Genomic DNA, 14,256 nt, shown 5'->3' with positions numbered 1-14,256 from the left:
GAAATGAGAGAGCCCTGCTATGATTAGGATTATACTGTGTATTTAGGCACAATCTCAGTGATGTACTGTACTGTGGTTAACCCACCATCTTTTTGAAATTCCAAACTGTGTTCCTAAAAGTAAATCAGATTAAAGAAGGGAAAGGGATAGGAAAGAAAAAAGAAGGCTTTTTTGTTGGCCTCCCATGTTGGAAGGAACAGATTCTCATGAGTTCAGATATTACCAATTTGCAACATATTTCAGTACTTCACAAACTTTTCTTTTTTGAAGGATGCTTTGGTGTAGCCCCTTTGCTTTCACTTTTACTGTTGCCAGAGTTTTTGATACTCTCCTCAACTGATTCTCACCTTCATAAGTCTTTCATAGCATCTTCTTTAAATCTCCACAAATATTTATTTGTATATGGGAAAACTTAAGGCTGTAATTTCTAGAAAAAATTCATAGAATGCCACTGCAATCTTTGATAGCTGTAAATTTTGCCCTGTAGAGGAGGCCACTTCAAGAATTGGAAAAAAAGTACCGTGTCGTGCACCCAACTCCCGTGAATGGATTGAATTCTTAGAATCCTGTGTGTAACCTTTCCTTTCTAAAACTATCTACAATTTCTCTATTCTTTCTTTCCTCATTTATTCCTCCCACATTCCACTTATCCATATAAACCTACATCTTTTATTGTAAGTGATTTCAGGTATGTGGCTTTCATCTGACGCTGCCTGCACCTTTTAATGGAGAAAATGGTAAAGATAAGGTTCCCAAGCCCTCAGTCTTGCAAACAAGTATAGGACATTCAATACCTTGCTTGCTACCCAGCTACTGTAGAGGGTTATAAGTGGAATAAGAATATGAATTAGTTGGTGCTTTTGCAGTAGGAGATGAATATTTTAAATGATAAAAAGTTACAAGAATGAACTTAACAAGGAATGATTGATGTTTGAGTGAGCTACAGAATATAGAGAGAAATGGTTAAACAGGGAGGAATAGAGGGTAAATGCAGATATTGTATATATAAGTGAGGAAAATAGACATCACTCATCTGTTCATCACTGCAAACACTAAATCATAGTATTCCAGGGCCTTTCATGCATACAATGATGCTGCCATAATGAAGATACCAAACACTTCTCAGATATCTGTCACTCTCCCCACATGGAGACACACACACAACATTACTATTACTACACTTGATGACCAATGGTCATAAAGTCTGGTAAAGTTTGGCCCATTGGATGTGACTGGCTTCCTGACTGCTGCAGGAGATACATAAAGATAAAAGGGACTCCTGAGGCTGGAAGTAATTAAGGCAAGGAAAAGAGAAAGAAGAGGAGGAGGTAGACTGAAAGTAAGATGGAGGGATAGAGTGAGGAAGTGTATAGGTAAGATGAATGCCAGCAAAGATGAGAGTTTGGAGTTGTGCAATGATGGAAGTATTTGGAAGATTATATGAATACCTTGTTGGATTATGGACATATCATGCTGGATACTCTGCACAGAGTTAATATTGCTCTAATTTTATACCAATTGACCGTTTCCTGCACTGAGAGCATGATGGCACATACAGAATCTTGATAATTGTCTGAGAGCTGCAATATTTAATGTCAAGAGCAAATGCTATGAATATTTTTTAAGGTAGCCTCTCACAAATGAGGCATTGTTCTCCTGTTCACATACCTGTAATGCAAAAGAATTTAAATATTTAAGCTTGCAGCAGATAAAGAAAGCCAGGTGGATGAAGAAAGAGTAGGAAAGCAGTAAAATATAAGAATTATGTTTGTTGAATCTCTGTGAGACACACCAGTCTATTTTTTGAGAATCTTCATCAAGACTAAGACTTCAGTGAGAAAAAATATGAAAGGAAAAGAGAAAGGAGGCAAAGAAGAAAGTATGAAGACAAAGCCTGAAAAAGGATAGGTATATAGCTTGACATGGAAAATTTAAGTTGGTTTTTTTAAATTACTTTCACACCCCTAAATCCAGATGGTATTACTTTCGTACGAAGACTCCTGTATACATGTGACTATACAAAGCAAAGTGAAAATAGAAGAGATGAGCATATGTGTATTTTTTCTTATATAATCCAGTCATCTTGTGATAATACATATATGAGTATCATAAACCAGGTAATCTACATTCTTTTATTTACCATGTCTTCATGTTATCCCGGTAATCTTATTTTCTTTCTATTGTACCTTGATCACCTCACTTGCCAAGGGTTCACAGTATTATTTTGCATTAATTTATGTGATAGATCCAAAGGGAAATAGATATGTATATGCTGTATCTAAACCACTTTGAAGTATTGTTATGCAAATTTCATGTGCTGCTTGCTAAATTTCTAACATAGATATATGTAATTGCACAGTGGCTACAAAGTTTGGAGAAGGAGGTGTCTAGGTCCCCTTAGCACATGTTGAAGTCATAAATGTGAGTTAAAGAATGTGTTCATCTTTGCTTAATTTCTTTCAGGACAAAGTTATCCATTTATTGCTACTAGACAAGTTGCTCAATACTGCACAGGACCAAGATGCTGAAGTGTCTAATCAGCTTCTATCAACAACAATAACCTCATTTGCTCAGTAGGTTGACCAGCCCATAGATTTATCCTTTTTCTTTGTGCACCTTGCTTATCATTATCACCCAGTCATATTTCGTATCATATGTAATTATCTATTTGTCCTGTACAGGGTGGGAATTCTACTCTCATTGGGCCTCAGTTCTTGAACATGTCTACTGCCATACAACTTCTTAGACTCGTTTATGAACCATGGCTTCATTAATTTTGTACTGTTCATTCCTTTCTTATACATTATTAGTTCTTTTTCATGTCTTTCTCATCACTTTCTTCCTTAATTTCATGTTATGTCCTCTAGTTGTTCAATCCCTGCATCCCTCAAAGATGTGTTCGTTGTTTGCATCATCATTCTGATGTAAAACTCATTCAAGGTTATGATCAGGTCTTTTCTGAGATGGGTAAATTTAAGTCCTCTTGCCTTTCCCTAGAACTTGGTTCTGTAATTTTGGTACCATATTTGTTGCTTTCCTCTGGACCTTCTCAGTTAGCTCTTTGTGCTTCTTTAGGTACTGTGACCAAATTTGAGAAGCTTATTCTACTTTTAGCTGTATGTGTGGTATGAACAGCCTGCTGAATATCTGTTGATGATACAAACTTGCTGAAGGTGAATTTTTCTCAACAAGACTGCATGCAGGCAGAGTCTGGTAATGTTGATCAGGCATTTACACAGGAAGTATGCACACTGTATTCATGATCCTTTCTGTTCAATTTTTTTTCAGAGCAGAAAGATTCTTATACAAGTTTCATTGTCACCGCACCCTACTTTCGGAGATTGACAAGAAAGTGATGGAAGCATCTGAACACATTCACCCATCCAGTGATGTAGATCAAATGCAGAATGTTCTACAAGATGTGCTTATTCAGTGTTGGGAGACCCTTCTCAAGAAACATTCCCCTATTCTCCAGACAGACACCAACTTCCAGGACTTGCTATTCAGGGCACTTGACTAGTAAGTATTTGTAAACATGTATTCAAATGCAGAAGAGTGAACTCTGTGTATTAATAACATGGGTGTTGATAGCTTGCACTGTTGTTTTCTAGTTAATGTAGAAGAGGGCTTGGTAAATACTCATTCCCTGATGTTTGTTGGCCCTGGATAGAGGAGAACATACTGGAGAAAAGGAGACAATTTCAGTTTTTTTTTATTCAAACATTTTGTTGCTTATTATTTGAACTTTAGGTGATGTACATACAGGTAGTAGATAAGTTGTGCTCAAGTAACCATAGAACGATGTTTATTTCAATTTTTTAGAACTTTTAACTTTTTGTACTGCAACATGTTACCTTCCTCTGCTTAAAGAACATACTGGCAGTGTAATAATGTGACCAGTGCAGAAAAATGATCATTGAATCTTGGGATTTATTTTGTTTGCTGCAAGGAATTCGGTAGTGATAATGCAACAAGGAACAGAGAATCTCTGAAGATTACTGTATTATGGACAAGGTGGTGAAAATCCAACTCATCTATAAGATTCATCAGGAGTCAATTGTTGGGTGGTCAGCTGGGGGTAGAACAAGACTTATCTATCTACCCATTTTTTATACAAGTTGTAATAAATTTATGGAAAAGTTTTGGAATTTTGCACTGCTTTCCCACAATCTTTTTTCTTTTTTCATTCTCCGTTCCTGGTGGGGGGGATCTTTTTATCTTACTTTATAGTATATTTTAGTAGTCTATTTTGACTATAGAATAATGATAGGATCAGGAACATACTTGACACCCACATTTCTTTTTGACCTATAAGTACAAATAGCATAGAAAACAGAAGATATGGATGGTACATTATTGAAAAAAGTATAGAATACAGAACTGTACAAACCTGGAACTGAAGATTTCTTTTCTTTTATATAGGGTTTCATCCCCAATTTTGGAAGATAGGGCTTTTCATCCTCACCAATGATTTTGTTGGTAAGCTACACTTCTATATTGTATGGACATTGTACATAACATGAAAAGTACTCTAAATTTCATATAATTTCCTGGTAAAGATACAGGTGATCCACATACAATTAAACACATTTGTTTACTTTTTGGCCAATAATGTGCTTGCTTATGATTATCAGCCAATCATTGCTTAGTTTTCTGAAAGACAATTTATGCAAGATTGATGCATCTACTTTGACAAAATTTGCATAACCTGAATTAACTTTCCACCAGCATAACTCAGACACCTGGCAGATCTTCAAAATGTGTTAATTATGGAGGTTCTGGCTTTCAGAATTTGTGGGTTTGGGAGATATCACAGTATATCTGTTCGGTCTTATTTAGCATAGTATCCACAAACTTTATTTGAAGTTCATGGAGAAGTTTCTTGACATTTTTTACTAGACAACGTGTTGGCTCAGGCAACACTTTCACCATTATGCTTCATTCATTTATGAACTGAAGTCTGCCTGCTAACTTTCATTGTTTGTTTCCCATTTTTGCTGAATGTCTAATCAACGAGAGCTCCTTACTTTATCTCAGCTATGTGTTGGGTCGACTGCATGAGATGTTGTGGTGGCTAGTGTGTGAGCGATGTCAAGTAGTTGATCAACTGGTCAAGACAAGGTTGTCTCATCTGCGCCATGCTAACCTCTCTGCTCTTCAGCTTGGTGTCCCAGCTAATTACTACACTCCCCTTCCAGCTGCTGTAAGTTATCTATCTATATCTGAAACACAATTTTCCACTGTACAGCAGCAAGGCCATATAGAATCTTCTCCAGACATCCTGTCTGTACATGTTTTTTCACATTCTGATTAACCTTCTCTTCACTGTACACCTTGTTTGTCCTGTCACCACAGTTTCAGTATTGTACTCCTTTTCTTGTTCAGCTGACTTTCTGCATGCAGTTTTGTTTTTTTTCCCCTCAGCATTTATGTTTATAACATTCCTGTTATGTTCATAACTTCCTTACTGATAATGCAAATAGAAAATGTCATTCTGCTTTCTTCATTTTAATGGCAACACAACTAATCATCATTTTTTATACATAACGTTTCAGTAGCTTATACAGTACCCTTACAATACATTTTTTTTTTTGTTGAATTCTCTTCAATATCATTCATTTTGTACTTTTGCCTTGTCTGTATCCTTTTTTGATAACACTCATCCACTAAGCTCACTTGAATACAGTTTTTTGGTCATTCTTCTCTAATTTTTCTTTACTGCCTTTACCTTTACCTTTACCTTATTCTCCTTAGTTATGAGCATACTTCTCTCTCTGCACTCTCATATTTCACATCCACTTTGTAGAAAATCTACATCAGCAGTCTGCACTCTGCAAGCTACTCTAATCCATATTTTGCACTACTTTTTGAAAAATTTAGCCACAAAGATTTTCCTTTCATTATGCTCCATACAGCTTTAACATTTCTTTCTATCAGAAATACATTTGATTTCCCATATTTCATTTCTCTGGCATTATTAAAAGCTTTAAGTATTTGATAATTCCATTAGACATACAAGTGGTATAGACAGGACCTTGTCATGTCAAGCCTAACCCATTGGAGTTATATCAGCAGTAATATGTGGACTTGGAAGATATAGAAGAAGTACATAAAATTATTTCTTATAGAATTATGCTGCTGGGCCAGTGCCTGGTATTATAACCCTAAAGAACCCAGGTTTACCTTGGTCAAGCAATTAACAGATTTTCTATTTCAAGTGAATGCTTGTTTACGAAAAAAACGTCAATTGTTGCATTAATCTACCGCAAATACAGAGAACATATACCATATTGTAGAAGAAAATAAGAAAAACTGCGTAATAACAAGTTAATTTGAGTCTAACTTCGCACCAGACAGCTAACCCAACTCCTGCTCAATAGTGTTATGGTGATATCGTTTATTTTCATTTGTTTCCTGTTTTGGTAAATTACAGTAGAGTATTTTCTGAGTAAAGGAAATCCTTAAAAAGATTAAGGCAGATGAAGAGGATATATGTGTCAGAGGTGGAGAGTATGAGAAGCAGTAGACCAAATTGAAAGGATGGAGTGAAAAAGATTTCAAGTGATTGGGGCCTGAGCATTCAGAAGGGTAAGAGGCATGTAAGGAATAGAGTGAATTGGAATAGTGTTTTATACCAGGATCAACATGCTGTCAGTAGACTGAACCAGGGCATGTGAAACTTCTGGGCGTAAACCATGGAAAGGTCTGTGGGGCCTGGATGTGGATAGGGAGCTGTGGTTTCAGTGCATTACACATGACAGCTAGAGACTGAGTGTGAACGAATGAGGCCTTTTTTTGTCTGTTTTCCTGGCGCTACCTCGCACACATGTGCATTTTTGTGTATATTTGTGTATATGAGTGGATGGGTCTTTCTTCATCTGTTTCCTGGTGTTACCTCGCTGACATGGAAAGCGGGGATCAGGTATAATGATAGTAATGAAAATTTATATATATATATATTTCTTTCATACATGTTTGCCATTTCCTGCATTGATGAGGCAGCATCAGGAACTGATAAAGAAAAGGCCACATTCACTCACAGCCATTCTGTAGCAGTCTTGTGTAATGCGCTGAAACCACAGCCGCCTCTCTGCAGCAAGACCCTACAGACCTTTCTGTGGCTTTCAGTTTGCTCCTCCTTTTCCTATTGACTTCTGACACATATATCCTCTATGTCAACCTTTCCTTACTCATTCTTTCCAAATGCCCAAACCATTTCAGTACACCATATTCAGTTTGTTAACCATATTCATCTCATTATGACACCACTCTCTTACTTATATATAATTACTTGATCAATCCTCCTATCACCACGTAATGTCTTAAAGACATTTCATTTCGAACACATTCACCCTCTCCTCTACATTCTCATCTGTAGCCTATGATTAGCATCCATATAACACTGTTGGAACTGCCGTTCCTTCAGACATAACTATGTTCACCTTCCTAGATAGTGACCTCTCTCACCACATTCCTCATTGCTGATACGACCTTTTCCCCCCTAATCCTCCCAGTGACTCACCTCAGCTTCCAAGGTTCCATTCTCTCCATGTCCTCTCCTATGTATCTAAGATGATTTACTTCCTCCATTCAGACTCACACTCCAATTAACCTGTCTCTTGATACTCCTAAACCTGACCATATTGCTTTTATTGCTATATTTTGTACATTTGTTGTGTATGTTATAAAATATAGTATAATTCTGTGAATGTGAAGGAACTTGATTATGATATACTTTGTAATAATCAACTGAATGAATTTTTTTATTTTTTATTTGTTTTTTAGCTGAGACATGGGTAACAGAGGCCCTAATCAAGGCCATCCCATTAATGCTCTATATACGTATACCCTAGCCTAAGCCAGGTACCCACTTTATCGACCAACTCCTAGGGGTGGATGAATATTTGAGTTGACTGTGGACCAACTGCTGCAACCAGAATGCAAACCTATGCGCTCGACCCTGGGCGGCCCATTGATGCATCATGGTCAGGAACCATCACAAAGAGGGGTGCTTGAAATTCTGTCAACTTGGGACAGTTGTGCATCCTTCTGATGTAGATTCTAAGACTGCTTTATATTCTGGGTATGCTGTTAAGAAAGAATGGAATACAGCATGGAACATTAATTTTAATTTTGCATGGAACATTAATTTTAATTTTCTTTATATGTTGGTATCTTATGGGTTGGCATGCATTATAAAAAACAGACACTAGAATCAAAACTATCTTTTGATATTTGATTCACAGGTTGTAGAATTGGCCTCCCTTGCTAGTGTTGAAAGTGCTGTAGGGCGTTTACAATGTGTCAACTCGTCTATTGACCTCATCCAAGCTCAGGCTAAAGAAGCTCGAGTTACTCTACACCAGTACAAAGATCAAGGTATAAATGTAAATGTTTGTGTATGTATTTACCTACTTGAACTATACAGGGAGGAAGTTTTACCCTTGTAGTGCTCCATCTCTTGAACCTTTTCAACTATTGTGTCTTTTTAAACTTTTGCAAGTTGCCCGCATTCAGTTATTTCCTCATTCAGTCTGTTCCATTTATCCATCACTTATTCTTTAGAAGTACTTTACATCTTTTAAACAAGTTTATTGCTTAATTTCATGTTATGGCGTCTGATTGTTTTATCCATACATCTTTCAGAGAACTGTTTATTGTGTACACTGTTAATCTGGTTTAATAACCTAAATGTTTAGAATGTTTAAAAGTTTATTCTTAATTTATAAAGTGCAAAAGAATATGATGTATTAGTTATAAGATTTTGCTTTCCTTTAACATTGCTACAGAAGGAGAACCAGAGTTGGCCCTTAGCACAGAAGAGGTGGTAGCTCTGCTGACAACGGTTGTTGTACAGGCTCAGTGCTCTCAACTAGTAGCCAACATTTACTACATGACACACTTTGTCTTCTCTGTCACTGAAGATGATCCACTTTGGTAAGAGAAGGAGTCAGTTAAGAAAGAAATCTTATATTCATGGATTGAACTTCCCCAGTTAACTGTTCAGAACAGAAAACTCAGTAGTTGAAATAAGCTCCTTTTTGTTTTTTATTCTTATTTGGGAAGCTTTTTGTCAGAATAGAAAGTTAATGTTACATTCGTCTTTTCTTTTTTTTCTATGCTTTGAGGAGTGACATTTCACTGAGTTGCCTAAAGTTTCACCACAAAGGCCATATAGAACACACTTTTAGCTCAAAATAGTAAGTGTTACTATGTTCACTATAGATTCCTAAAGCTCATGAAAACTAGGATGTGTAGGATTGCTCAGTGTAAGGTAGATTTTTTGTATTACCATCCATCCATATAACTGATTTGCAAATTTAGCACTTGCTGCTATTTAGGTCCAACTACCAACAAGTACAAGTTGACCTTGTTATTTGTGATGGTTATAGTGCAAGTTGGATTATTTTTTGGGGGGGGGATTAAGATGGTGATAGTTGGTTTCTGTGGGGATTAACAAAAGATGCTTTGTAGAAGGTACTATGAATATATGATGGGAGGAAAGCTACTGGAGGCAGAGAGACATTATTGTTGAGAAAGTAAGGCATGTGTTTGAGTAGGAAGGGAGGAGGATGAGTATCTCCAGATGAAGGTTGATCCATGCAAGGATATGTGATATCACCATGGTTGTTTAATTTGGTTATGGATTGGGCTCAGGGAAATGAATGCGAGGATCTTGAACAGGTGAGTAGGTCTACAGTCTGTTGGGGGTTGGGAGCATGGGAGGTGAGCCAGTTGCTGTTAACAGATGACAATTCTCTGGTAGCAGACTTGAATGAGAAATTGTAGAAGCTGGTGTCTGAGTTTCTTTGGGAAATTGTGTGAAAGGGGGAAATTTGGAGTTAATGTGAATAAAAATAAGGTAGAAAGTTTAGCAGAGGAGAAAAACAGGTTGATTTCACTGTGGGTTTGAATGGAGAGAACATGGAACAAGTAGAGTGTGTTAGATACCTGGGAGTGGACATTGCTATAGATGGAACTATGGGAGATGAACCATAGGGTCCAAGAGGGGATGAATGTGTTGGATGCATTGAAGAGTGTGGAAAGAGAGGATACTATCTTTGAGAGCAAAGATTAGTGTGTTTGATGGTGTTGTAGTCCCAGTGATGCTGTATGTACAGTATGTGAGTTGGTATTATGAAAGAGGGAAGATGTTTTGAATATGAATTGTTTGTGGACAAACATGGGTGTATGTTGGGTTGATCAAGCAAAGATTGATGGGATACAATTGAGGTGTGGTTGTAAGTGGTGTATGTTTGAGAGAGCTGAAGAGCATATGCTGAAATGGTTTGAACATGTAGAGAGGATGAGTGGAGGTGAAAATACAAGAGAAGACCAAAGATAAGATGGAAAAAATGGAGTGAAAGATGCTTTGAATTTTCAGGACCTAAACATGCAGGAAGGTGTGGTATATACATGGGATAGAAAGAATTGTAGCAATTTTGTATACAAGGGGTGACTGTTGGTGTGCCTAAGGAGGGTACATGAAGCAGTCAAGGGAAAGCATGAAAAGTCTGTGTAGCTTGGATGTGGATAGGGGGTTTTGGTTTTGGTACATTGTGTATGACACGTAGACAGTGGATGTGAGTAAATGAGGTCATTCTTCATTTGTTCATGGTGCTACCTTGTTTATTTGACAATTGGAAAATAAGTATGAAATATGCTTGTTTATATAGGTATCTAATTTTTTCACACTAGCAAACCTTTCCTCTAATAGCAAGGTAGCATCAAGAACAGAAGCTGAGCCCTTGAGGAGAAATGACCATGTAGAAGAGTGATTGAAATGAGTGAGCACAGGGAGTTGTAGACCGTCCTTCCTGCATTATCTTTTTGTAAGAGTTCAAGGAGAAACAGAAGGGATAAAGTGAGGATTTTTTTAAAGACATTTCCTGGTGCTGCCTTGCCAAGACAGGAAAAATAAGAGATGGTGTGCCTCTGTTTATAAATTTTAACAACTCTGTGAGCAATTTGTAATAGTGCATGATTATTTTCTGATACACATTTGATATCCTTTGCTCAGGAAAAGTCTTGGTCTCTTGCGACTTGCATTGGAAAACATTATGAAGCTTGATGTAGCACGCCTTCCTCCCGCCACCAAGAACATGCGCAAGGAACTGTCTCTTCAGGACCTCATGCAAGTGAGAATACAACTATTCTTTTTTCCTGTCTTTTACTTAACATTATTTCAGACAGTTATAGTCTGAGTAATAGTTTGCTTGCTATATGTTATTAGTTTCTTCATACTTGACTGCCATTTCCTGTGTTAGCAAGGTAACTCCAGGAACAGAAGAAGAAAGGCCGCATCCATCATATCTGTTTTCTAGCTGTCATGTGTAATGCACCGACCTGCAACTAAGCATCTCTGTCAACCTACCAAATGCTTTCTCCAGATCTATAAATGCCACATGCAAATCCTTCTGTTTTCCAAGTATTTCTAACACATTCTTTAAAGCAAACATCATCTGCCGCACCTGAAACCAAATTATTTCTCCCCAATTTGTTGCCTATTATTATTACTATTCTTTCTTTCTTTTATAAGAGCAAGGTTATTAGGTACAGTAGGGTTGAGGTTCAAGTCAATTGGGAGGTGAGTTTGAATGGAGAAAAACTGGAGGAAGTAAAGTGTTTTAGATATCTGGGAGTGGATCTGGCAGCGGATAGAACCATGGAAGCGGAAGTGGATCATAGGATGGGGGAGGGGGCGAAAATTCTGGGAGCCTTGAAGAATGTGTGGAAGTTGAGAACGTTATCTCGGAAAGCAAAAATGGGTATGTTTGAAGGAATAGTGGTTCCAACAATGTTGTATGGTTGCGAGGCGTGGGCTATGGATAGAGTGGTGTGCAGGAGGATGGATGTGCTGGAAATGAGATGTTTGAGGACAATGTGTGGTGTGAGGTGGTTTGATCGAGTAAGTAACATAAGGGTAAGAGAGATGTGTGGAAATAAAAAGAGCGTGGTTGAGAGAGCAGAAGAGGGTGTTTTGAAATGGTTTGGGCACATGGAGAGAATGAGTGAGGAAAGATTGACCAAGAGGATATATGTGTCGGAGGTGGAGGGAAATAGGAGAAGAGGGAGACCAAATTGGAGGTGGAAAGATGGAGTGAAAAAGATTTTGTGTGATCGGGGCCTGAACATGCAGGAGGGTGAAAGGAGGGCAAGGAATAGAATGAATTGGAGCGATGTGGTATACCGGGGTTGACGTGCTGTCAGTGGATTGAATCAGGGCATGTGAAGCGTCTGGGGTAAACCATGGAAAGCTGTGTAGGTATGTATATTTGCGTGTATGGACGTATGTATATACATGTGTATGGGGGTGGGTTGGGCCATTTCTTTCGTCTGTTTCCTTGCGCTACCTCGCAAACGCGGGAGACAGCGACAAAGCAGAAAAAAAAAAAAAATTATTTTATTTTATTATACTTTGTCGCTGTCTCCCGCGTTAGCAAGGTAGCGCAAGGAAACAGACGAATGTTTCAAAACGTGATGTTTGGATGTGACATTTTGGTCTTGAATGTACAAAAAAAAAAGAGGGAGGATATGTTGGAAATGAAGTGCTTGAGGACACAATTGTGGTGCAGTTAGACTGCATGAGGATTATAATTATCAGTGTAAGAGATGTATGGTAGCAAGCAAAGTATGATTGAGTCGTGACTAGGATGTGTGGCTGTAGTTTAGACACAAGGACAGGAGAGCAGAGAGATTTTGACTAAGAGGGTATATGTTAGAAGTGGAGAGAACAGGGGGCAATGGGAGACTGACACAGAGGTGGAAGATGGAGTGAAAGATGCTTTGAAGTATTGTGTGCCTATGTTAACGTGGAAGAATCAGGATGGTTAAGCAAAAGAGACATCCCACCCACCTGATAGCTTTAGAATCTGCTAAGGTGAATTACTGCTGCTGATGATGCGTGTCATTGTTTTATGACTTAAGGCCACTACAAGATGTTTGAAACTGGGCAGAAAACATCTGCAAGAACAAAGTGTACATGAAGGACTGAAAATGTTAATTATGTAAATTTTTTGTTTTTCCCCTTCAGACTATACCAACTAATGAAACAAACTTTTTAAATAATCAGGCTACATAGCCGAGCACCATGTGTTAATGGCATCAATAGACTATGCTTCCTGTGATTCATTGCAATACCTAGCAGTTTTTGAAACCAGATAGTTACAAACCATTGAAATTATGAATGGCATGGGATACCAGCATATGTTTGAAATCATGAATGCCCTTAATTAAGATTAGTTCTTTTATTTGTAAAGGAGTGTGCTCTGAATAAGATTCATGAACTAAGCTAGGTTAAGTGACATGATTGAATGGTTAAAGATAAGCTGGTATATTTAGTAACTTTCTATATTCAGGTCAGTGCTGAAGTTGAATCACGATTTGAGACTAAAGGAGCTAGTCGCAGTATAGGGGATATTACAGCCCTGGACCTTCAGCTTCATCAGCTAACCCAACAGATCCAGCTTTCAACACAAGCTCTGTCTGAAACTCATTTAACTGAAAGAAATTCAGCCAGTCGTAGATCAGACCGAACAGCAATGTCACCCACACAAGACAGTGGTAAAGTGCAGAGCTTTAGGTAAGTGCTGCTAGCATAACTATAACAGATCTGAAGAGACTGATTTATACTGTATCTGTAGTTGACACACAAAGAAATACATACTTTTCCCGGTCAGTTTTGTTAAATGTAGAAATCAGATTGCATGAATGAAATTATTTGTGTTTTTGTGGGTGACCAGCTTCATAGTTCATCAGACAGGAGCTTTATTTATGGATTCATGGATTTTGTTCAGTATGTGTGTGGTGGTTGGGGATGGGGTTGAGCATTGTTTCCAGTTGACCATATTGCATGTGAACATCCCAGTCAGCATGACTTTTTTTTTTTTTTTTTATAGCTGAGATGAGATGGCATGGGTAACTGAGGCTCCAACCAAGGCCATCTCATAAACTCTCTCTCTCTCTCTCTCTCTCTCTCTCTCTCTCTCTCTCTCTCTCTCTCTCTCTCTCTCTCTCTCTCTCTCTCTCTCTCATATGCCATATATGAAAAAGAGGAGTGCTTGTGGGCAACAAGGTAACCCATAAGGTATGTTTGTAGTTATAATTGCACTTGTTTGAGAGTTCTTTCTCTCAACTCTCCACCTCCATTTTGGTATACTCTTATCTTGCAGGGACAGGCCAACCTTGGAGAGGAAACTGTTTTTTTGTAAGAATGAAAAGCTTTTTCTCTCTAGGGCATTATTCTATGAGCAAATC

General features: G+C 37.9%; 1 protein-coding gene across 2 annotated transcripts in view; it reads left to right on the top strand.

The window, feature by feature from the left end:
- LOC139765122 (uncharacterized) overlaps positions 1–14,256 on the top strand; it is an 804,219-nt gene that overhangs the window by 773,516 nt on the left and 16,447 nt on the right. For both annotated transcript variants that reach the window (XM_071692312.1, XM_071692311.1), the window contains 7 exons: positions 2,464–2,573; positions 3,289–3,519; positions 5,038–5,203; positions 8,247–8,379; positions 8,790–8,937; positions 11,021–11,138; positions 13,359–13,582. In XM_071692312.1, the coding sequence (XP_071548413.1) occupies positions 2,464–2,573; positions 3,289–3,519; positions 5,038–5,203; positions 8,247–8,379; positions 8,790–8,937; positions 11,021–11,138; positions 13,359–13,582 (1,130 nt within the window). The remainder of the gene's footprint in view (positions 1–2,463; positions 2,574–3,288; positions 3,520–5,037; positions 5,204–8,246; positions 8,380–8,789; positions 8,938–11,020; positions 11,139–13,358; positions 13,583–14,256) is intronic.

Source organism: Panulirus ornatus, chromosome 52 (genome assembly GCF_036320965.1).
Source record: "Panulirus ornatus isolate Po-2019 chromosome 52, ASM3632096v1, whole genome shotgun sequence".
Taxonomy (NCBI): domain Eukaryota; kingdom Metazoa; phylum Arthropoda; class Malacostraca; order Decapoda; family Palinuridae; genus Panulirus; species Panulirus ornatus.
Note: the sequence above shows the minus strand (reverse complement) of the source record. Positions and strands in the feature narration are given on the sequence as shown.